Below are 23,159 nucleotides of genomic sequence, written 5' to 3'. Positions count from 1 at the left end.
CCAAAATTTTTGGTCACATGCATTTTACGTGATATTTAACATTATTTTCATGTCAAAATTTTGATTATTTTTCAGAAAAATCTCTTGCAGGAAATACCACCATTTTAGAACACTGGGAGAACAATAAATAAAATATAATTGACAAAAATATATAGAACAAATGTCCGGGTATAAAACACATAATCAGTAAATATTGTTTTATCTTTGCTGAAAGCTTTATGTTACATAATACAATACATAACTGATCCCGTCATTACAATATATTCTTGTATATACAGAAGATGTGGCCCACATCCAGTGTAAATTGTGGGGACCCATAGTCTCGGTGAGGTGTTATGTATATAGTGTTTATATAGTCTCGGTGAGGTGTTATGTATATAGTGTTTATATAGTCTCGGTGAGGTATTATGTATATAGTGTTTATATAGCCTAGGTGAGGTATTATGTATATAGTGTTTATATAACCTAGGTGAGGTATTATGTACATAGTGTTTATATAGCCTAGGTGAGGTATTATGTATATAGTGTTTATATAACCTAGGTGAGGTATTATGTACATAGTGTTTATATAGCCTAGGTGAGGTATTATGTATATAGTGTTTATATAGCCTAGGTGAGGTATTATGTATATAGTGTTTATATAACCTAGGTGAGGTATTATGTACATAGTGTTTATATAGCCTAGGTGAGGTATTATGTATATAGTGTTTATATAGCCTAGGTGAGGTATTATGTATATAGTGTTTATATAGCCTAGGTGAGGTATTATGTATATAGTGTTTATATAACCTAGGTGAGGTATTATGTATATAGTGTTTATATAGCCTCGGTGAGGTATTATGTATATAGTGTTTATATAGCCTACGTGAGGTATTATGTATGTAGTGTTTATATAGCCTCGGAGAGGTTTTGTTATGTATATAGTGTTTGTATAGACTCGCAGAGGTATTGTAATGTATATAGTGTTTATATAGCCTTGGCGAGGTATTATGTATATAGTGTTTATATAGAAGTATTGTAATGCTAATTGCCGTAGTGCTAGGAATAAGATGGACGAGTTGAGATTAGTTGCTAGTGCAGGTAACATTGATGTATTTGCCTTAACTGAGACGTGGTTTAATTCAAAAAGTCGGGACATGCCTGCGGAATGTCATATTCAGGGTTTTAAATTGTTCCAAGAAGATAGAAGTATTGGGAGGGAGGGGGGTGGCATTGTATGTCCGAGATCGCTTGAACTGTTGCATAAAAACGGGTATTAAGTCTGAAGTAACACATACAGAGTCTGTTTGGATAGAATTTTCAGAGGGGAATGAAAAACTGATTTTAGGAGTGATATACCCCAAACTTAGATAGGGACCAAGGGAGACTACTATGGGAGGAAATTGTTAAGGCCACAAGGCACGATAATGTAGTAATTCTAGGAGACTTTAACTTTAGTCATATTGATTGGAATTTCTTGACTGGGAATTTAAAATCATACGACTTTTTAGAAGTAGTTCAGGATTGTTTTTTGAAGTAGTTTGTGACAGAACCTACAAGGGGAAATAGCCTGCTTGAATTAGTTCTGGCAAACAATGAATCCCTTGTTAATAATTTAGAAATTTCAGAGGAACTGGGAGCTAGCGACCACAAATCAATTACATTTAGCATTGAATGGAAGTACAATAGTAGCGATAACTCAGTAACAGTCCCAGATTTTCGCTTAGCAGATTACGATGGGCTTAGAGAACACTTATTATCTGTTGACTGGGGTAACGAAGTGAGCTACCAATATGACAGTTTTCTGAACACTATACATGCTGCTCAAAGAACGTTTATCCCATATAGAGAAATTAGATCAAATAGAAATGACTCAAAATGGATGAATAATAGGCTCAAATATCTACTAGGGCATAAGAAAGGAATTTATAGGCGTATCAAAAGAGGTGAGGGTCATCTTATGAATCAGTATATTGATATTAAGAGGGACATTAAAAAGGGGATAAGAAAAGCTAAAAGGGACTATGAAATTAAAGTTGCTAGGGATTCTAAAACTAACCCAAAAAGTTTTTTCCAGGTCTATAGAACAAAAGTTAGAGATAAGATAGGTCCCCTTAAAAATAACTATGGGCACCTTACTGACAAAGAGAATGAAATGTGCTCGATTTTAAATAATTATTTTCTCTCAGTTTTTACACAGGAAGACACTAACAATATTCCAGTAATTAATTTTTATAGTGGGCTAGAAGAAGATAAATTATGTAACATCACAGTCACTAGTGAAATGGTTGTGAAGCAGATAGACAGACTGAAGCAAAATAAGTCGCCGGGTCCTGATGAGGTTTTTTCAAGGGTTCTTAAGGAATGCAAAATGGAACTCTGTGAACCATTAACTAATATTTTTAATTTATCTCTTCAAACAGGTGTAGTGTCTGATATGTGGAAGATGGCTAATGTAATTCCTATTTTTAAAACTTGGGACAAATCGTTACCTCAAATTTCCGCCCAATAAGCCTGACCTCAATTGTAGGCAAATTACTAGAGTCAATTATAGCTGAGATTATAAGAAGCCATCTCGATAAGCATAGCTTGATTAATGATACTCAGCATGGATTCACAAGAGGCCGGTCTTGTCTAACTAATTTATTAACTTTCTTCAGTAAAGCTTTTGAGGCTGTTGACCACAATAAAGAATTTGATATTATTTACTTAGATTTTAGTAAGGCTTTTGATAGAGTTCCGCACCATAGACTGTTAAAGAAAGTGGCAGCTCATGGCATTGGGGGAAAAGTGCTCTCGTGGATCGAGTCATGGCTCACTGACAGGAAGCAGAGAGTGTCTATAAATGGGGTTAAATCCGAGTGGGGATCTGTAACAAGTGGCGTTCCACAGGGATCAGTCTTGGGCCCGTTGTTGTTTATAATATATATCAGTGATCTTGATGAAGGAATTACTAGTGATATGAGCAAATTCGCCGATGACACAAAGATAGGTAGGGTAATTGATTCAAACGTAGATGTTATGGAACTTCAGGAGGATTTAAACAAACTCTATTCTTGGTCAGAAAAGTGGCAGATGCAGTTCAATGTAGATAAATGCAAGGTTCTGAAGCTTGGGAGTGCCCATAACCCTAGTACTTATAAGTTAAATGATGTAGAACTTAGCCATACAGATTGCGAAAAGGACTTGGGGGTTATGGTGAGCGGCAACCTTAAACCAAGACAGCAATGCCTAAGCGTACGTAATAAGGCAAATAGATTACTGGGATTTATATCAAGAAGTGTAAGCAACAGAAGTCCAGAGGTCATACTGCAGCTTTATACATCATTAGTAAGGCCTCACCTAGATTATGCAGCTCAATTCTGGTCTCCATATTACAGAATGGACATAATTTCGTTAGAAAACATTCAGTGTAGGATGACTAAATTAATACATAGCATTAGAAATCTTCCTTATGAAGAAAGATTGAAGACTCTTAAGTTACATTCACTTGTTAGACGAAGAATGAGGGGAGACCTGATCGAAGTGTATAAGTGGAAGATTTTTTTTTTTCAACAAATCGGCCGTATCCCACCAAGGCAGGGTGGCCCAAAAAGAAAAACGAAAGTTTCCCTTTTTAAATTTAGTAATTTATACAGGAGAAGGGGTTACTAGCCCCTTGCTCCTGGCATTTTAGTCGCCTCTTACAACACGCATAGCTTACGGAGGAAGAATTCTGTTCCACTTCCCCATGGAGATAAGAGGAGATAAACAAGAACAAGAACTAGTAAGAAAATAGAAGAAAACCCTGAGGGGTGTGTATATATATATGCTTGTACATGTATGTGTAGTGTGACCTAAGTGTAAGTATAAGTAGCAAGACGTACCTGAAACCTTTCATGTTTATGAGACAGAAAAATAGACACCAGCAATCCTACCATCATGTAAAACAATCACAGGCTTTCGTTTTACACTCACTTGGCAGGACGGTAGTACCTCCCTGGGTGGTTGCTGTCTACCAACCTACTACCTAGAAGATAGGTATTAATAAAGGGGATTTTAATAAGGTCTTGAGGATGTCTCTCCAAGAGAGAACCCGCAGTAATGGAGTTAAATTAGATAAGTTTAGATTTAGGAAGGACATAGGAAAGTATTGGTTTGGAAATAGGGTAGTTGATGAGTGGAACAGTCTACCTAGTTGGGTTATTGAGGCTGGGACTTTGGGTAGTTTCAAATTTAGGTTGGATAAGTACATGAGTGGGAGGGGTTGGATTTGAGTGGGACTTTCACATCAGAGCTTATTTCTTGGGCAGCATTGAAAACTGGGTTCGGCAAATGTTTTGTTAGTGGGATGAATTGTAAAGGACCTGCCTAGTATGGGCCAACAGGCCTCCTGCAGTGTTCCTCCTTTCTTATGTTCTTATGTTCTTATGTATATAGTGTTTATATAGCCTAGGTGAGGTATTATGTATATAGTGTTTATATAGCCTAGGTGAGGTATTATGTATATAGTGTTTATATAGCCCTGGAGAGGTATTGTTATTTATATAGTGTTTATATAGCCTCGGAGAGGACTTGTTATTTATATAGTGTTTATATAGCCTCGGAGAGGACTTGTTATTTATATAGTGTTTATATAGCCTCGGAGAGGACTTGTTATTTATATAGTGTTTATATAGCCTCGGAGAGGACTTGTTATTTATATAGTGTTTATATAGCCTCGGAGAGGACTTGTTATTTATATAGTGTTTATATTGAGGCAAAAATGAAAATAACTTAATTTAATGTGACAATATTTACTAAAATTTTTGTTCTGCTGTAAAACTAATTCAGTGAAAATATATTATGAAAAATCGGGCTACAGTTAAATTATATCTTTTTCATCTATAGATAAATATAAAAGAAGGAGAAAAAGTGTATAAGATCCGGGGAGGAGAGTGGAATAGGCTTCACCATTAGTCGTTATATATCTGCATCCTAATTTTTAACTTCCAATAAGTTAATGGCGTCTAAATGAGAATAATTATTATCAGTATTTGGATAAAGTTTAATATTTCTGTCATATTAAGTTCCATAATGTTAAACGTAGATGAAAAATACAATAATGTTATTTAATGTAATACTCGTTATGAAGATTAACCAAATATTTCAAGATTGTATGTATTTCCTGCCGTTAAGTCAAGGATAGTTATTTTACATAATATGCAGACATACAGTTTGTATATTTTGTACACTGAAACTCAGTTATGAAATACATTTCCCACACAGCTAGCAATCAAAAAGTACTGCCACGAGCCCTCTTAGGGCCGGGATGGTGCCAGAGCCAGAGCTTGCTATCACTGCCATTCCCACGAGCACTCTTGGGACGGGGAAGATGGCAGACCAGAGGCCTAACTTCTCCCTACGAGCCCCGTGAGGGCGAGGACTGTGGCTAGGCCTGGGGACAGTTGGTCCCGAAGATGAGGAGGTACTTATACATCCTCCTATGGGAGGCATAGGTCTCAGACACTCCCAAGACAGGGAGCCAAGGCCGGGTCACCATCTAGAAAAGACCCGGGCAGGGAGGGTACCCGCGAATCAAAAAATAATAGCAGTCAAAAGGAAATTTCACGCCAAATAAATAACATGAAGCATCTTTGCAGTTGAAAAAATGTGTGAATGTAACAACGATAAAACAAAAACGGTTTAGATGTTCTTCATGGTTTGTTTTAAAAGGTCTGGCCAGCCGAACCAGGCGTCAATATCTCTGATACCAAGGAACTTGTAACCCTGAAGTTTCATATATTCTATAAGAACATTTGCACCTTCTGGAATATGGTTGATCTCCACACACATGAGACGGAATTTGATCTTGTCCCAAGGAATTGTTCTTAATACCTGAAGGAACACAGAAAGTAACATGTTAAAAATGTTAAAAAAATAAAATATGCTAATCCGAGTAATTACAAATAAATAATATGGAATAATGAATATTATAACACATTCCTAGAGAAGGCCTATCTTCTCCCTACGAGCCCCGTGAGGGCGGGGACTGGGGCTAGGCCTGGGGACAGTTGGTCCCAGAAGATGAGGAGGTACTTGTACCTCCTCCCATGGCAGACAGGTCTCAGACACTCCCAAGACAGGAAGCCAATGCCGGGTTACCATCTGGAAAAGACCTGGGCTGGGAGAGTACCGGCGAATCAAGAAGATGAATCCTAGAGAAATAGAATAATATACAGGCAAGAATCCACAAAAGGTGAGAAAGGGGAGGGGACAAGTGAAGATAGATGAAGAATAGGTAGGGAGAGGAAAAGGCTACAGAAATAGGAAAAGAGCTGGGGCTAAATCCAGCAGTGAAGGAATTGAACCAGGACAGGAGACTCTCAGGTAAGACCCGTGAGGGTGAGAGGAGACACTGGGATACTGGAAGAGAAGTGAGGGAAAAGAATGGTATTATGAGTGAGGGAAAGAGCCGGGGTTACACCTAGACATACAGCATTGGTTAACATGGGTCGAAAAAAGTGGTGCTTGCTGTGCTGACTAAACCTGCTATTATAGAACGTCGTTGGGCTCAAAGTAATGGAACCCACAAACACACAGATACACACACACGGGGTTGCACTGCTCATTAAAAACCGATGGGGATTTAAGGAAATAGAAGGAATGGACGAGATTGGAGAAAGGGATTACATAGTAGGTAAAATTCAGTCTGGGGGACGTAAGGTAGTCATTGCAGTGATTTATAACCCACCACAGAACTGCAGGAGGCCAAGAGAGGAATATGAAGAGAGCAACAGAGCGATGGTGGACACACTAGCCGAAGTGGCCAGAAGAACTCACTCCAGGAGAAGAAAGTTATTGGTTATGGGCGATTTCAACAACAGGACATTGATTGGGAAAACCTGGAGCCACATAGGAGTCCCGAAACATGGAGAGCCAAGATGGATGTGGTACTGGAAAACCTCATGTATCAACATGTTAGGGACACTACCAGAGAGAGAGAGGGAAGGATGAACCATCAAGACTGGACCTCGTGTTCACACTGAGTAGCTCGGATATTAAGGAAGTGATCATGTGATTCTGAGCTTTGAATACATAATAGAGCTACAAGTGGAGAGGGTAACAGGAGTAGAATGGGAAAAGCCAAACTACAAATGAGATGAATACACAGGTATGAGGTTCAGTGGGACAGAGAACTGGTAGGAAAGCCAGTAAACGAAATTATGGACTATGAAACAACAAAATGCAAGGAGGCAGAGGAAAGATTTGTTACCAAGGGCAACAGAAATATTGGGAAGATCCGAACGAGCGCTTGGTTTACCAGAAGGTGTAGGGAGGCAAAAACTAAGTGCACCAGTTAATGGAATAATTACAGAAGGCAAAGGACCCAGGAAAATACAGAGATTAGTCGAAGAGCCAGAAACGAGTATGCACAAATAAGGAGGGAGGCCCAGCGACAGTACGAAAATAACATAACATCGAAAGTCAAGTCTGACCCGAAACTGTTGTATAGCCACATCAGGAGGAAGACAACAGTCAACTACCAGGTAATCAGGCTGAGGAAAGAAGGTGGGGGGTTCACAAGAAACGACCAAGAAGTATGTCAGGAGCTCAAAACGACATTTAAGGAAGTATTTACAGTATTTGAGGTATCAAGTAACCTTGATACCTCAAAGGTGGTGGGACCGGACATCTCTCCATGGGTCCTTAGAGAGGAAGCAGAGATGCTGTGTGTGCCAATAACCCCAATTTTCAACACATCCATCGAAACTGGGCAACTACCTTAGGTATGGAAGACGGCAAATGAAGTCCCCATTTTTAAGAAAGGAGACAGAAAAGAGGCACTAAACTATAGACCAGTGTCACTGAAGTGTATAGTATGCAAGGTCATGGAGAAGATTATCTGGAGGAGAGTGGTGGAGCACCTGGAACGGAACAAGATTATAAACGACAACCAGCATGGATTCATGGAAGGTAAATCCTTGGACCTCAAGAAGGCCTTTGACACAGTTCCTCAAGCTAGAGGATGAGGCACTTACAACAGGAAAGGCACTACAATGGATAAGAGAATACCTAACAGGGAGGCAACAATGAGTTATGGTGTGCGATGTGTCACAGCAGGCGCCTGTGACGAGCGGGGTCCCACAGGGGTCAGTCCTATGACCGGTGCTACTATTTTTGGTATATGTGAATGACATGATGGAAGGGATAGACTCAGAAGTGTCCTTGTTCGCAGATAAGGATCAGGCAGGACTACAAAGAGACCTAGACATGCTGGATGCGTGGTCCAGGAACTGGCTTCTCGAATTTAACTCCGCCAAATGAAAATTCATGAAGATCGGGGAAGGGCAAAGATAACCGCAGACAGCGTATAGGCTAGGCGGGCAAAGACTGCAAACCTCTCACGGAGAAAGATCTTGGGGTGAGTATAATACCGAGCACTTCCCCGGAAGCACACATCAACCAGATAACTGCTGCGGGATATGGGCGCCTGGCAAACCTGAGAATAGCTTTCCGATACCTCAGTAAGGAATCGTTTGACACTACACCGTGTACGTCTGGCCCATACTGGAGTACGCAGCTCCAGTTTGGAACCCACACCTGGTCAAGCACGTCAAGAAATTAGAGAAAGTGCAAAGGTTTGCAACAAGGCTAGTTCCAGAGCTAAGGGGAATGTCCTACGAAGAAAGGTTAAGGGAAATCGGTCAGACGACACTGGAGGACAGGAGGGTTAGGGGAGATATGATAACGACATACAAAATACTGTGAGGAATAGATAAGGTGGACAGAGACATGATGTTCCAGAGAGGGGACACAGAAACAAGGAGTCACAATTGGAAGTTGAAGACTCATATGAGTCAAAGGGATGTCAGGAAATATTTCTTCAGTCATAGAGTTGTCAGGAAGTGGAATAGTCTGGCAAGTGATGTAGTGTAGGCAGGAACTATACATAGTTTGGAGACGAGGTATGATAAAACTCATGGAGCAGGGAGGGAGAGGACCTAGTAGCGACCACTGAAGAGGCGGGGAAAGGAGCCGAATCTCGACCCCTGTAACCACAATTAGGTGAGTACAATTAGGTGACTAAACACAGACACACACACACACACACACAAACAGGAAGGATAGGGAGGACATGATAACGACTTATAAATACTGAGAGGAACTGAAAAGGTGGACAGAAACAGAATGTTCCAGGGATGGGACACAGCAACAAGGGGTCACAATTGGAAGTTGAAGACACAAATGAATCACAGGGATGTTAGGAAGTATTTCTTCAGTCACAGAGTAGTCAGGAAGTGGAATACTTTGGGAATCTATGCAGTGGAGGCAGGATCCATTCATAGCTTTAAGCAGAGGTATGATAAAGCTCATGGTGCAGGGAGAGTGATCCAGAAGTGGCCAATGAAGAGGCAGGGACAGGAGCTATGACTCGACCCCTGCAACAATAACTATGTGAGTACAACTAATTGAGTACACACACACACACACACATCCTAGGGGGTCAAAGACTGAAAACCTCAGTCAATAAAAAGATCTTGGGATGAGTAGTATACCGAGCACATTTCCTGAGACGCACGTCAACTATGTGCTGCAACATATGCGCGCCTGGGAAACCTAAGAATACTGTTTCGACACCTAAGGAGTTATTCAACACACTGTACACCGTGTACACCGTCAAGAAATTAGAGAAAGTGGAAAGGTTAGCAACAAGATTAGTCCCGGAGCTAAGAGGTAAGTCCTTCGAGGAGAGGCTAAGGAAAATTAACCTGACGACACTGGAGGTCAGGGGAAATAGTGAAGACTTGATAACTTATGAAATACTGAAATGAATTGAAAAGGTTGACAGGTCGAGCATGTTTCAGAGATGGGAGACAGGAACAAGGGGACACAACTGAAAGTTAAAACCTCAGATGAGTCATAGGGATGTTAAGAAGTATTTCTTCAGCCTTTGCTTTGTCAAGAAATGACAGTCTGGAGACTGAAGTAGTGGAGGCAGGATCCACACAGAGCTTTAAGAAGAGGAAAAATACTGCTCATGAAGCAGGGGAATAGTGACCCTACAAGCGATCAGAGAAGAGACTGGGCCGGAGGCTGTGAATCGACCCCTGCAACCAAAAATAGACGAGTAAGATTATACGTACACATATGCACCGATATACTCACACACATGTTAATTCACTCACTGAGGCAACGAGAAGTTTAACAAATTTACCTAGCTTCCCAGGAGGCTGGTTAAATATCTCGGGCTCGATCTTCGGCCGGTCGCAGTATTGTTATTTGCTTGAAACCCACTTGTATAAATCTTGGTAGAATTACCGATAATATGTTATGTAAAGGAACACAAATGCATGTAATGTAACATTTTCCATGCCTTCTCAAATCCATCCATATTCCTTTGCCATATGAATTCGAATTATTTAAAATTAATCAAATTTGGGAAATTGGCCTGACGACACTGGAGGACAGGAGGGTAAGGGGAGACATGATAACAACATACAAAATACTGCGAAGAATTGACAAGGTGGACAGAGACAGAATGTTCCAGAGATGGGACACAGAAACAACGGATCACAGTTGGAAAATGAAGACTCAATGTTTTAATGCTTATTGTTTGTGTTTCGTTTATATCATCATAAAAAAGTCAGGTGTTGAAAAGTACCTGAGCCAAAATATGTTTCTGCAAGAATTTCGCAAAAATTATTTTGAACCTAACGAAAAAATATTTCATTTTGTTTGTAGTTTAATCTCGTTCCTTATATACATATATATATATATATATATATATATATATATATATATATATATATATATATATATATATATATATATATATATATATATATATATATATATATATATATAAATACATACACCGAGTGACTTTTTGTGAGTATATATATTTATGTTTGTGTATGTGTGCGTGTGTCTCAAGTAATAATATTTGTCGGTTCAAAAGACTTCTCTTTAAAATCTATGTTTAAAGTAATTTTAAAAATTGAAAGAAGTCCCTCACCTTCATCTCAACACCTTCAATGTCGAGAGAGAAAAAGTCAACTACCGTCACATTAAGTGCCAGAAGAATGGAGTACAGTGGGAAAGCTTTCACTTTTATAGCTGAAGTGGAGTTACCAATTTGCCCTAAAACTCCTTTAGGCCCACTCGGTCTGTGGAAAAAAATAGAGCCGATTTAAATATATTAGCCATATTATGTAATATATTTATATACATACATATATATATATATATATATATATATATATATATATATATATATATATATATATATATATATATATATATATATATTTTCAACAAGTCGGCCGTCTCCCACCGAGGCAGGGTGACCCAAAAAAGAAAGAAAATCCCCAAAAAGAAAATACTTTCATCATCATTCAACACTTTCACCACACTCGCACATTATCACTGTTTTTGCAGAGGTGCTCAGAATACAACAGTCTAGAAGCATACACATATAAAGATACACAACATATCCCTCCAAACTGCCAATATCCCAAACCCCTCCTTTAAAGTGCAGGCATTGTACTTCCCATTTCCAGGACTCAAGTCCGACTATATGAAAATAACCGGTTTCCCTGAATCCCTTCACTAAATATTACCCTGCTCACACTCCAACAGATCGTCAGGTCCCAAGTACCATTCGTCTCCATTCACTCCTATCTAACACGCTCACGCACGCTTGCTGGAAGTCCAAGCCCCTTACCCACAAAACCTCCTTTACCCCCTCTATCCAACCCTTTCGAGGACGACCCCTACCCCGCCTTCCTTCCCCTATAGATTTATATGCTTTCCATGTCATTCTACTGTGATCCATTCTCTCTAAATGACCAAACCACCTCAACAACCCCTCTTCTGCCCTCTGACTAATACTTTTATTAACTCCACACCTTCTCCTAATTTCCACACTCCGAATTTTCTGCATAAAATTTACACCACACATTGCCCTTAAACAGGACATCTCCGCTGCCTCCAACCGTCTCCTCGCTGCTGCATTTACCACCCAAGCTTCACACCCATATAAGAGTGTTGGTACTACTATACTTTCATACATTCCCTTCTTTGCCTCCATAGATAACGTTTTTTGACTCCACATATACCTCAATGCACCACTCACCTTTTTTCCCTCATCAATTCTATGATTAACCTCATCCTTCATAAATCCATCCGCCGACACGTCAACTCCCAAGTATTTGAAAACATTCACTTCTTCCATACTCCTCCTCCCCAATTTGATATCCAATTTTTCTTTATCTAAATCATTTGACACCCTCATCACCTTACTCTTTTCTATGTTCACTTTCAACTTTCTACCTTTACACACATTCCCAAACTCATCCACTAACCTTTGCAATTTTTCTTTAGAATCTCCCATAAGCACAGTATCATCAGCAAAAAGTAACTGTGTCAATTCCCATTTTGAATTTGATTCCCCATAATTTAATCCCACCCCTCTCCCAAACACCCTAGCATTTACTTCCTTTACAACCCCATCTATAAATATATTAAACAACCATGGTGACATTACACATCCCTGTCTAAGACCTACTTTTACCGGGAAGTAGTCTCCCTCTCTTCTACACACCCTAACCTGAGCCTCACTATCCTCATAAAAACTCTTTACAGCATTTAATAACTTACCACCTATTCCATATACTTGCAACATCTGCCACATTGCTCCTCTATCCACTCTATCATATGCCTTTTCTAAATCCATAAATGCAATAAAAATTTCCCTATCTTTATCTAAATACTGTTCACATATATGCTTCAATGTAAACACCTGATCTACACATCCCCTACCCACTCTAAAACCTCCTTGCTCATCCGCAATCCTACATTCTGTCTTACCTCTAATTCTTTCAATTATAACCCTACCGTACACTTTTCCTGGTATACTCAGTAAGCTTATTCCTCTATAATTTTTACAGTCTCTTTTGTCCCCTTTCCCTTTATATAAAGGGACTATACATGCTCTCTGCCAATCCCTAGGTACCTTCCCCTCTTTCATACATTTATTAAACAAAAGTACCAACCACTCCAACACTATATCCCCCCCTGCTTTTAACATTTCTGTCATGATCCCATCAGTTCCAGCTGCTTTACCCCCTTTCATTTTACGTAATGCCTCACGTACCTCCACCACACTTACATTCTGCTCTTCTTCACTCCTAAAAGATGGTATACCTCCCTGACCAGTGCATGAAATTACTGCCTCTGTTTCTTCCTTAACATTTAAAAGTTCCTCAAAATATTCTCGCCATCTACCCAATACCTCCATCTCCCCATCTACTAACTCCCCTACTCTGTTTTTAACTGACAAATCCATATTTTCCCTAGGCTTTCTTAACTTGTTTAACTCACTCCAAAATTTTTTCTTATTTTCATTAAAATTTCTTGACAGTGCCTCTCCCACTCTATCATCTGCTCTCCTTTTGCACTCTCTCACCACTCTCTTTACCTTTCTTTTACTCTCCATATACTCTGCTCTTCTTATACCACTTCTGCTTTGTAAAAACCTCTCATAAGCTACCTTTTTCTCTTTTATCACACCCTTTACTTCATCATTCCACCAATCACTCCTCTTTCCTCCTGCCCCCACCCTCCTATAACCACAAACTTCTGCCCCACATTCTAATACTGCATTTTTAAAACTATTCCAACCCTCTTCAACCCCCCCACTACTCATCTTTGCACTAGCCCACCTTTCTGCCAATAGTCGCTTATATCTCACCCGAACTTCCTCCTCCCTTAGTTTATACACTTTCACCTCCCTCTTACTTGTTGTTGCCACCTTCCTCTTTTCCCATCTACCTCTTACTCTAACTGTAGCTACAACTAAATAATGATCCGATATATCAGTTGCCCCTCTATAAACATGTACATCCTGGAGCCTACCCATCAACCTTTTATCCACCAATACATAATCTAATAAACTACTTTCATTACGTGCTACATCATACCTTGTATATTTATTTATCCTCTTTTTCATAAAATATGTATTACTTATTACCAAATTTCTTTCTACACATAGCTCAATTAAAGGCTCCCCATTTACATTTACCCCTGGCACCCCAAATTTACCTACTACTCCCTCCATAACATTTTTACCCACTTTAGCATTAAAATCCCCAACCACCATTACTCTCACACTTGATTCAAAACTCCCCACGCATTCACTCAACATTTCCCAAAATCTCTCTCTCTCCTCTACACTTCTCTCTTCTCCAGGTGCATACACGCTTATTATAACCCACTTTTCACATCCAATCTTTATTTTACTCCACATAATCCTTGAATTAATACATTTATAGTCCCTCTTTTCCTGCCATAGCTTATCCTTCAACATTATTGCTACTCCTTCTTTAGCTCTAACTCTATTTGAAACCCCTGACCTAATCCCATTTATTCCTCTCCACTGAAACTCTCCCACCCCCTTCAGCTTTGTTTCACTTAAAGCCAGGACATCCAGCTTCTTCTCATTCATAACATCCACAATCATCTCTTTCTTATCATCTGCACAACATCCACGCACATTCAGACTTCCCACTTTGACAATTTTCTTCTTCTTATTCTTTTTAGTAATCTTTACAGGAAAAGGGGTTACTAGCCCATTGTTCCCGGCATTTTAGTTGACTTTTACAACACGCATGGCTTACGGAGGAAAGATTCTTATTCCACTTCCCCATGGATATAAAAGGAAAATTAATAAGACCAAGAACTATTAAGATAAAATCAAAGAAAACTCAGATGAGTGTGTATAAATAAATGTGTACATGTATGTGTAGTGTGACCTAAGTGTAAGTAGAAGTAGCAAGACATGCCTGTAATCTTGCATATTTATGAGACAGACAAAAGACATCAGCAATCCTACCATCATGTAAAACAATCACAGGCTTCGTTTTACACTCACTTGGCAGGACGGTAGTACCTCCCTGGGTGGTTGCTGTCTACCAACCTACTATATATATATATATATATATATATATATATATATATATATATATATATATATATATATATATATATATATATATATATATATATATATATATATATATATATATATATATATATATATATATATATATATATACACACACACGAGTCACAGGGATGTTAAGAAGTATTTCTTCAGTCATAGAGTTGTCAGGAAGTGGAATAGTTTAGCAAGTATTGTAGTAAGGCAGAAACCATACATAGCTTTAAGACGAGGTATGACAAAACTCAGGAAGCAGAGAGATAGAGGGCCTAGTAGCAGTCAGTGAAGAGGCGGGGCCAGGAGCTAAGTCTCGATACCTGCAGCCACAATTAGGCGAGTACAATTAGGTGAGCACATCAGATATCAGGTCCAGAGGAAAGATAGAGGGAGCAGAGGGGGAGGAGTTGCATTGCTCATTAAAAAGCAATGGGGATTTGAGGAAGCGGAAGGAATGGACGAAATGGGCGAAAGGGACTAGATAGTAGGTATAATTCAATCTGGGGGACAAAAAGAATCGCAGGAGGCTAAGAGAAGTATATGAAGAAAGAGTAAGGTGATGAGGATAACAAATAATTTAGGTAATGAAAGATTGGATATCAGATTAGAAGGAAGGAACATGGAAGAAGTGAATGTATGCAGATATTTGGAGTGGTTTTGTCAGCAGGTGAGTCTATGTTAGATGAGGTGAGTCATAGAATTTATGAGGGAGAAAAAGGTGAATGGTGCACTGAGGAGTCTGTGGAGACAAAGAATGTTATCCATAAAAGCAAAGAAGGTAATGTATAGTTATACCAATACTCTTACATGGTTGTGAAGCATGGGTGGTGAATGTTGCAACAAGGAGAAGGCTGGAGGCAGTGGAGATATCGTGTCTGAGGGCAATGTGAGGTGTGAATGGTGCACTGAGGAGTCTGTGGAGACAAAGAATGTTATCCATAAAAGCAAAGAAGGTAATGTATAGTTATACCAATACTCTTACATGGTTGTGAAGCATGGGTGGTGAATGTTGCAACAAGGAGAAGGCTGGAGGCAGTGGAGATATCGTGTCTGAGGGCAATGTGAGGTGTGAATATAATACAGAGGTTCAGTAGCTTGGAAATTAGTAAGTGTCAGGTTACTAAAAGTATTATCAAGAAGACTCAAAAGGGGTTGTTTAGGTGGTTCAGACCTTTAGAGAGGAAGAATCTAAATAGAACGACTTGGAGGATTTATGAATATGTAATGGAAGGCAGGTTAGGGGTTGTCCTAGGCTTGTGAGCAAGATAACATTTATGAAGGGATTTAGGAAGACCAGTTAGCAAGAATTGTGTCCTGGAGGTGGGATGAACAGTGCCTGCACTCTGAAGGAGGGTTGGGGATATGTTGTAGTTCTTGAGCTGCAGTATTCGCGCGTCTCTGGCAAAACAGTAATGTAGTGAGTGATGATGAAAGTGTTTCTTCTTTTTCGGGTCACGTTGTCTTTGTAAGAAACTATCAGTGCGTCAAAAAATAATATTCAATATATATATATATATATATATATATATATATATATATATATATATATATATATATATATATGTCGTGCCGAATAGGCAGAACTTGCGATCTTGGCTTAAATAGCAACGCTCATCTTGCCATATAGGACAAGTGAAAATTTGTGTATGCAATAATTTTTCCAAAATCATTCTGAACCTAACGAAAAAAAATATATTTCACTGTGTTTGTTTAGTATTAAATTATTGTAAACAAATCTAAAATATATTTAGCTGGGTTAGCCTAAAATAAATTGCGCTTCTTATAATAAGGTTAGGTAAGTTTTCTAAGTTCCTTTTGGTGCAAAATTATAAATTTTTACATTAACATTAATGAAAAAAATATATCATTAAACGTATAAGAGAAAATTTTAGAAAGGACTTAATTTTAAATGAGTTCTTGCTAATTCACCAGTTTTACATATTCGGCACGACATATATATATATATATATATATATATAAATAAATATATATATATATATATATATATATATATATATATCTTTGTGTGTGTGTGTGTGTGTGTGATTTTGGGAATCCAGGTGATTTGCAATCCTGCTTCTTAGCACTCTTTCAAAGATTTTTATGATGTGGGACGTCAGAGCTATTGGTCTATAGTTCTTGGCTAATGCTTTGCTGCCACTTTTATGGGGTGGGGCTATATCCGTTGTTTTAAGTGATTGGAATTTCACCCATGTCCAAGCTCCACCTCCATAGCGTACTTAGGGCACGCGAGAGGGGTTTCTTGCAGTTCTTAATGAAAACAGAATTCCACGAGTCTGGGCCCGGGGCTGAGTGCATAGGCATGTTGTCAATGGCTTTTTCGAAATCTATCGGAGTCAGGGTAATGTCGGAAATCTGGCATACATTTATGGAGTTTTGAGGCTCATTCATGAAGAAATCATTTGGGTCGTCGATCCTCAGACCGATTAGTGGTTCACTAAACACAGAGTCATACTGGGATTTCAATATTTCACTCATTTCCTTGTTGTCATCTGTGTAAGTCCCATCCTGTCTGAGTAAGGGCCCGATACTAGATGTGGTATTTGCCTTGTTTTTGGCATATGAAAAGAAATATTTTGAATTTCTTTCAATTTCACTAATAGCTTTAAGCTCCTCCTGCCTCTCCTGGTTCCTGTAAGAGTCATTTAACTTAAGTTCGATAGTTTCCACTTCCCTGGTCAGCGCCTCCTTTCGTGTATCAGATATTCTAGCACTCCTGAGGAGCTCAGTGACTCTTCGTCGTCTTCTGTAGAGGGAGCGTCTTTCTCTCTCCAGTTTACTCCTGCTCTTCTTCTTTCTTGGGGGACTATGCCTAGAACATGCTTCGGCTGCCAGGAAGTTGGTCCTTTCGAGGCACTGGTTTGGATCCATGTCATTTAAGACATCTTCCCAACATGTTTAGTTTAGGACATGGTTTACCTGGTCCCAGTTGATGTTCTTGTTGTTGAAGTTGTATTTTGTGAAGACACCTTCACAGGTACATGCATTCTGCTGATCAGAACCCCTATGCATGTACGACTGGACTTCGATTAGGTTGTGATCGGAATTAGTTGTTTTTGATATTCTTATGTCTCTTATCAGGTCCTCATTATTTGTGAAGATAAGGTCAAGTGTGTTTTCTAGTCTTGTTGGCTCCACTATCTGCTGGCTTAAGGTGTGTTTTTCGCAGAGACTTAGTAGCTCATGTGTGTGTGACCTTTCATCTGCGCTACCTCCGGGGATTGTTTCAGCTATAACATTCCTTGCTACATTCTTCCATTTTGTATGCCTTAGGTTGAAATCACCAAGCAGTAAGATGTTTGGGGATGGAGCTGGAAGGTTTTCCAAACAGTAATCAATTTTCAGTAGCTGTTCCTTGAACTGTTGTGAGGTTGCATCTGGTGGCTTGTATACAGCCACAATGACTAGGTTTTGGTTCTCGATCTTTATTGATAGAACTTCAACTACCTCATTTGTGGTGTCAGCAACTCCGTGCACATAAGGGACTCTTTGACATACAGGCCAACCCCCCCTTGTTGCCTGATTTTTCTGTCGCATCTGAAAAGGTTGTAACCACTTATCTATATTTCACTGTCAAAGTGATCATTTGTGTGAGTCTCTGTGAAGGCTGCAAACATTGCATTAGACTCCTCTAGAAGTCCACTGATAAAAGGTATTTTGTTGTTGGTGGATGGCTTAAGGCCCTGTATATTAGCAAATATGAACGAGGTTGTATTCTGTGTTTGTTGGGGGGATTTTGTTATTGGCATCAGTAGTTGTAATTCTGGAGGTCCATGGGTGGCCACTGGCTGCGCCTCCAGTCCAACAAGGCTCCAAGGTGGTGGACTATTTTTGTTATTTCCTTCCATTTTCTTTTTCCGTTTCCTGCCACTATAAAATCACCTGGAGTTGGGTTGTCGTAGCTACTATTGTTTGTCTTGTGGGGTCTGTGCCTCCTGGTCCCTTTTAGATGGTATGCAGGGCAGTCGATGTTGTAACACTGCTTCTGGAGGACCGAGGAGTGGCACATTTTTGGGTGAAAGAAAGTACAGGAAGAAGAACGACACACTCTTTCATACTGCTCATTTGTCAAAGAACACCCTTGCCATTGATATCAAATCGCTCGTGTGGTCAAAACATACGGGAGGAGAACGATATAGATGGAAACCATTCCTGAGTCTCACTGGTGTGCCCGGCGCAAGGAAAAAACATGGATTGTAACCAGGCTAGCTAGGTTTTTGAGGCATCTGTAGCTGAGTGGTCTAAGGCATCATGGTGGGGAACTATCCAACTCTGCATACATGAGTTCGAATCCTGAAAAACGTAATCTTTCTTTGTATATATCTCAGCTTGTTTCTGTGTGGTGCATTGATATAAAATCGCTTGTGTGGTAAGAACATAAGAGGAGGACATAGTATACAAATAACCCGCACATAGAAGAGAGGAGCTTACGACGACGTTTCGGCCCGACTTGGATAATTTACAAAGTGACTTTGTAAATGGTCCAAGTCGGACCGAAACGTCGTCGTAAGCTCCTCTCTTCTATGTGCGGGTTATTTGTGTATCTTTCCAGTCACGGTATTGTGCCTTTTTTTGTTATTTAGGAGGACATAACTGTAAACCATACCTGAGGCTCACTGGTGCGCCCGTGCGCTGAGTGATCTAAGGCGTCACTTGGTGGATATGCCATTCTCCACACACGAGTCTGAATCCTGACCGCAACATTTCTCGGTACATACCTCAGCTTGAGTCTATATGATGTCAATTTACAGACTGCGGTTCACGTCCCCTGTCCATCTTTCTGTTTATTCAATGACAGCTGTTTGTTACCATCTAATCCTAAAGCTCACCGCAGTAGGAACTTATCGACCTAGTCTTTGAGTTCGTTTGATTTTTTTTTTAGTTACTGCCTCGTTGGGTAAGTGGTATAGAGGATACAGACAGGGCACATAAACTTCCCACATGGGAAATGTTAGGGTATGGAGATGCACATGTTTTGAAATTACATATTTTCTGCAAGTTTTAAATTTGGTGCTCTGCAAAAACAATGCAAAATACTAGAATACTGAATAGATTAAGTGCCAGTTATAAAAATTCAAGTCATGTTCTCCTCTCAACAAGTCAAAAGTTCTTACGTAAAGATAACTCCAGAGGAAACGTTGTTCAAGGCAAGTGCTGCGTTTATTGAGTAAGCCTTTCTTTGTTTACTTAAAAGTTGTTTGTAGGTTTCTGGAAAAGCTTCTATCAGAAGGCCCGTCCAGCCCCGATTTCTCTCGAAGTACAACGAGTTACTTAAGTATTCTCCGTCAACGGCGCCAACCTCCACGAAGAATCCATCCTTCTGTAACACACAATATTAGTTACAGCTGCTGTCTAATGCTTTCCACAGTATGTGGTGCACACCTAAAAGGAAGGAGCAAGGCATCAGAACTATTAGCACAACCTAGTCAAGTCTAACTCACACCCACCCACACCCACTCATGTATTTATCTAACCTATTTTTAAAACTACACAACGTCTTAGCTTCTATGACGGTACTCGGGAGTTTGTTCCACTTAACCACAACTCTATTACCAAACCAGTGCTTTCCTATATCATTCCTGAATCTGAATTTTTCCAACTTAAAACCATTGCTGCGAGTCCTGTCATGGCTACATGTTTCTATCGGGCTATTTACATTCCCTTTATTTACTCCTGTTTTCCATTTATACACCTCAATCATATCCCCCTAATTCTATGCCTTTCTAGAGAGTGCAGATTCAGGGCCCTCAGTCTATCCTCATAGGGAAGATTTCTGATACATGGGATCAACTTTGTCATCCTCCTTTGTAAGTTCTCCAGTGCATTTATACCCATTCTGTAATACGGTGACCAGAACTGTGCAGCATAACCTAAATGAGGCCTAACCAAGGACATATAAAGTTGAAGAACAACCTGAGGACTTCTATTATTTATGCTCCTTGATATGAAGCCAACGATTCTGTTCGCTTTATTGCCAACACTAATGCACTGTTGTCTTAGTTTCAGATTACTGCTAACCAGAACTCCTAAATCCTTTTTGCAATCAGTAGTATTAAGATCTACATTATTTAGTTTATATGTTGCATGTTTATTTTCTTGTCCAACATTTAGCACTTTTGCATTTGTCTATATTAAACTGCATCTGCCACTGCAGCTGTCTGTTCAAATCTTCCTGGAGTATACCAAGAGAGGGTTTCGGGGGTCAACGCCCCCGTGGCCCGGTCTGATACCAGGCCTCGTGGCGGATCAGAGACTGATCACCCAGGCTGTTACTGCTGGCCTCACGCAAACTGACATACGAACCACAGCCCAGCTTGTTAGGCAGTGACTATGTGTCTGTCCAGTGCCTTCTTGAAGACAACCAGGGGTCTATGGTAATCCCCCTTATGTATGCTGGGAGGCAGTTGAACAGTCTTGAGCCCCTGACACTTACTGTGTTATCTCTCAGTGTACTCGTGGGGCCCCTCATTTTCATTGGGGGAATGTTGCGTCTCCTGCAGACTCTTTTGCTCTCACAGAGAGTGATTTTCGTGGGCAAGTTTGGTATTAATTCTTATAGGATTTTCCAAGTGTATATTATCATGTATCTCTCTCGCCTGCACTCCAGGGAATACAAATCAAGGGACTTCAACCGTTCCCAGTAATTTAGGTGCTTTACCGTACTTATGTGTGCCGTGAAAGTTCTTTGTACACTCTCCAGGTCAGCAATTTCGCCAGTCTTGAAGGGGGCAGTTACTGTACAGCAGTATTCCAGCCTACAGAGAACAAACGATTTGAATAGGATCATGGGCATGGGGTCCCTAGATTTGAAGGTTTTCATTGTCCATCCAATAATTTTTCTAGCAGATTCAGTAGCTACATTGATGAGGTCTTTGAAGGTGAGATCCGTGTCTTAATTTGCAAGGTCACTTTGCTTGTGAGCTCACTAAGAGAGACCTAATTGACCAGTAAATCATCACACACCTTACCTTGGCAAATAGCTGTCCGACACGTCTCTCAGCTTAAGTCTAAGGTCTTTTGTTCTTGAACTGGCATCAGGTCTTGGCGTCAGGTAAAAACACGTGGGGTACTCCTCATAGGGGGGAGGTGCTTTAAGGACCATTTTATAAGCTCAAGGAAACGGCTGAGCTGGAGATTCGAGCAGAGCTCTGGCCTGTGTGCAGAGCTCTGAGCGAGAGATTCTGGTGGAGCTCTGGGCTGTGTGCAGAGCTCTGGGCTAGAGATTATGGCAGAGCTCTGGCCTATGTGCAGAGCTCAGTGCTTTCCTATATCCTTCCTGAATCTGAATTTTTCCAATTTAAAACCATTGCTACGAGTCCTGTCTTCCATTTATACACCTAAATCATATCCCCCCCTAATTCTACGCCTTTCTAGAGAGTGCAGATTCAGGGCTCTCAGTCTATCCTCATAGGGAAGATTCTGATACATGGGATCAACTTTGTCATCCTCCTGTGTACGTTTTCCAGAGCATTTATATCCATTTTGTAATACGGTGACCAAAACTGTGCAGCATAATCTAAATGAGGTTTAGCCAAGGATATATGGAGTTGAAGAACAACCTGAGGACTCCTATTATTTATGCTTCTTGATATGAAGCCAAGGATTCTGTTAGCTTTATTACGAACACTTATGAACTCTTGTCTTAGTTTCAGATTACTGCTAACCAGAACTCCTAAATCTTTCTCGCAATCCGTAATATTAAGATCTACATTATTTAGTTTGTATGTGGCATGGTTATTGTCCTGTCCAACATTTAGAACTTTGCATTTGTCTATAGTAAACTGCATCAGCCACTTCTCCGACCACTGCATCAGTCTATTCAAATCTTCCTGGAGTGCTCTAATGTCCTCGTCAGAATGAATTCGACGGCCTATTTTGGTGTCATCGGCCAACTTGCTTATGTCGCTCTTTATGCCCTCATCGATGTCGTTTATGTAGATTGTGAACAAAAGGGGGCCCAACAATGACCCCTGTGGAACACCGCTCGTGACGCTTCCCCACTCTGATTTCTCCCCATTCATGCAAACTCACTGCTGCCTATTTGTCAATCATGCCTCTATCCTTAATTTTCCTCGAAAGTCTCTGATGTGGGACCCTGTCAAAAGCATTACTGAAGTCCATATACACAATATCATATTCATTACCATGATCTACCTCCTCAAATACCCTAGTGAAAAAAATTAATAAATTTGTAAGGCAG

At 39.9% G+C, this 23,159-nt stretch overlaps 1 protein-coding gene across 1 annotated transcript in view; it reads right to left on the bottom strand.

Moving 5' to 3' along the window:
- Nucleotides 1-210: 210 nt before the first annotated feature.
- LOC128701396 (protein Star-like) overlaps nt 211-23,159 on the bottom strand; it is a 90,091-nt gene continuing 67,142 nt past the window's right edge. Inside the window, exons 4-6 of the mRNA XM_070100468.1 lie at nt 20,074-20,279; nt 10,958-11,108; nt 211-5,835 (exon numbers count right to left, since the gene is read on the bottom strand). Of these exons, the coding sequence (XP_069956569.1) occupies nt 5,644-5,835; nt 10,958-11,108; nt 20,074-20,279 (549 nt within the window). The 3' untranslated portion in view covers nt 211-5,643. The remainder of the gene's footprint in view (nt 5,836-10,957; nt 11,109-20,073; nt 20,280-23,159) is intronic.

This window comes from Cherax quadricarinatus, chromosome 72, assembly GCF_038502225.1.
Source record: "Cherax quadricarinatus isolate ZL_2023a chromosome 72, ASM3850222v1, whole genome shotgun sequence".
In the NCBI taxonomy this organism is placed as follows: domain Eukaryota; kingdom Metazoa; phylum Arthropoda; class Malacostraca; order Decapoda; family Parastacidae; genus Cherax; species Cherax quadricarinatus.
The sequence above is the reverse complement of the archived record's forward strand: the minus strand, read 5'-3'. Positions and strand labels throughout refer to the sequence as shown.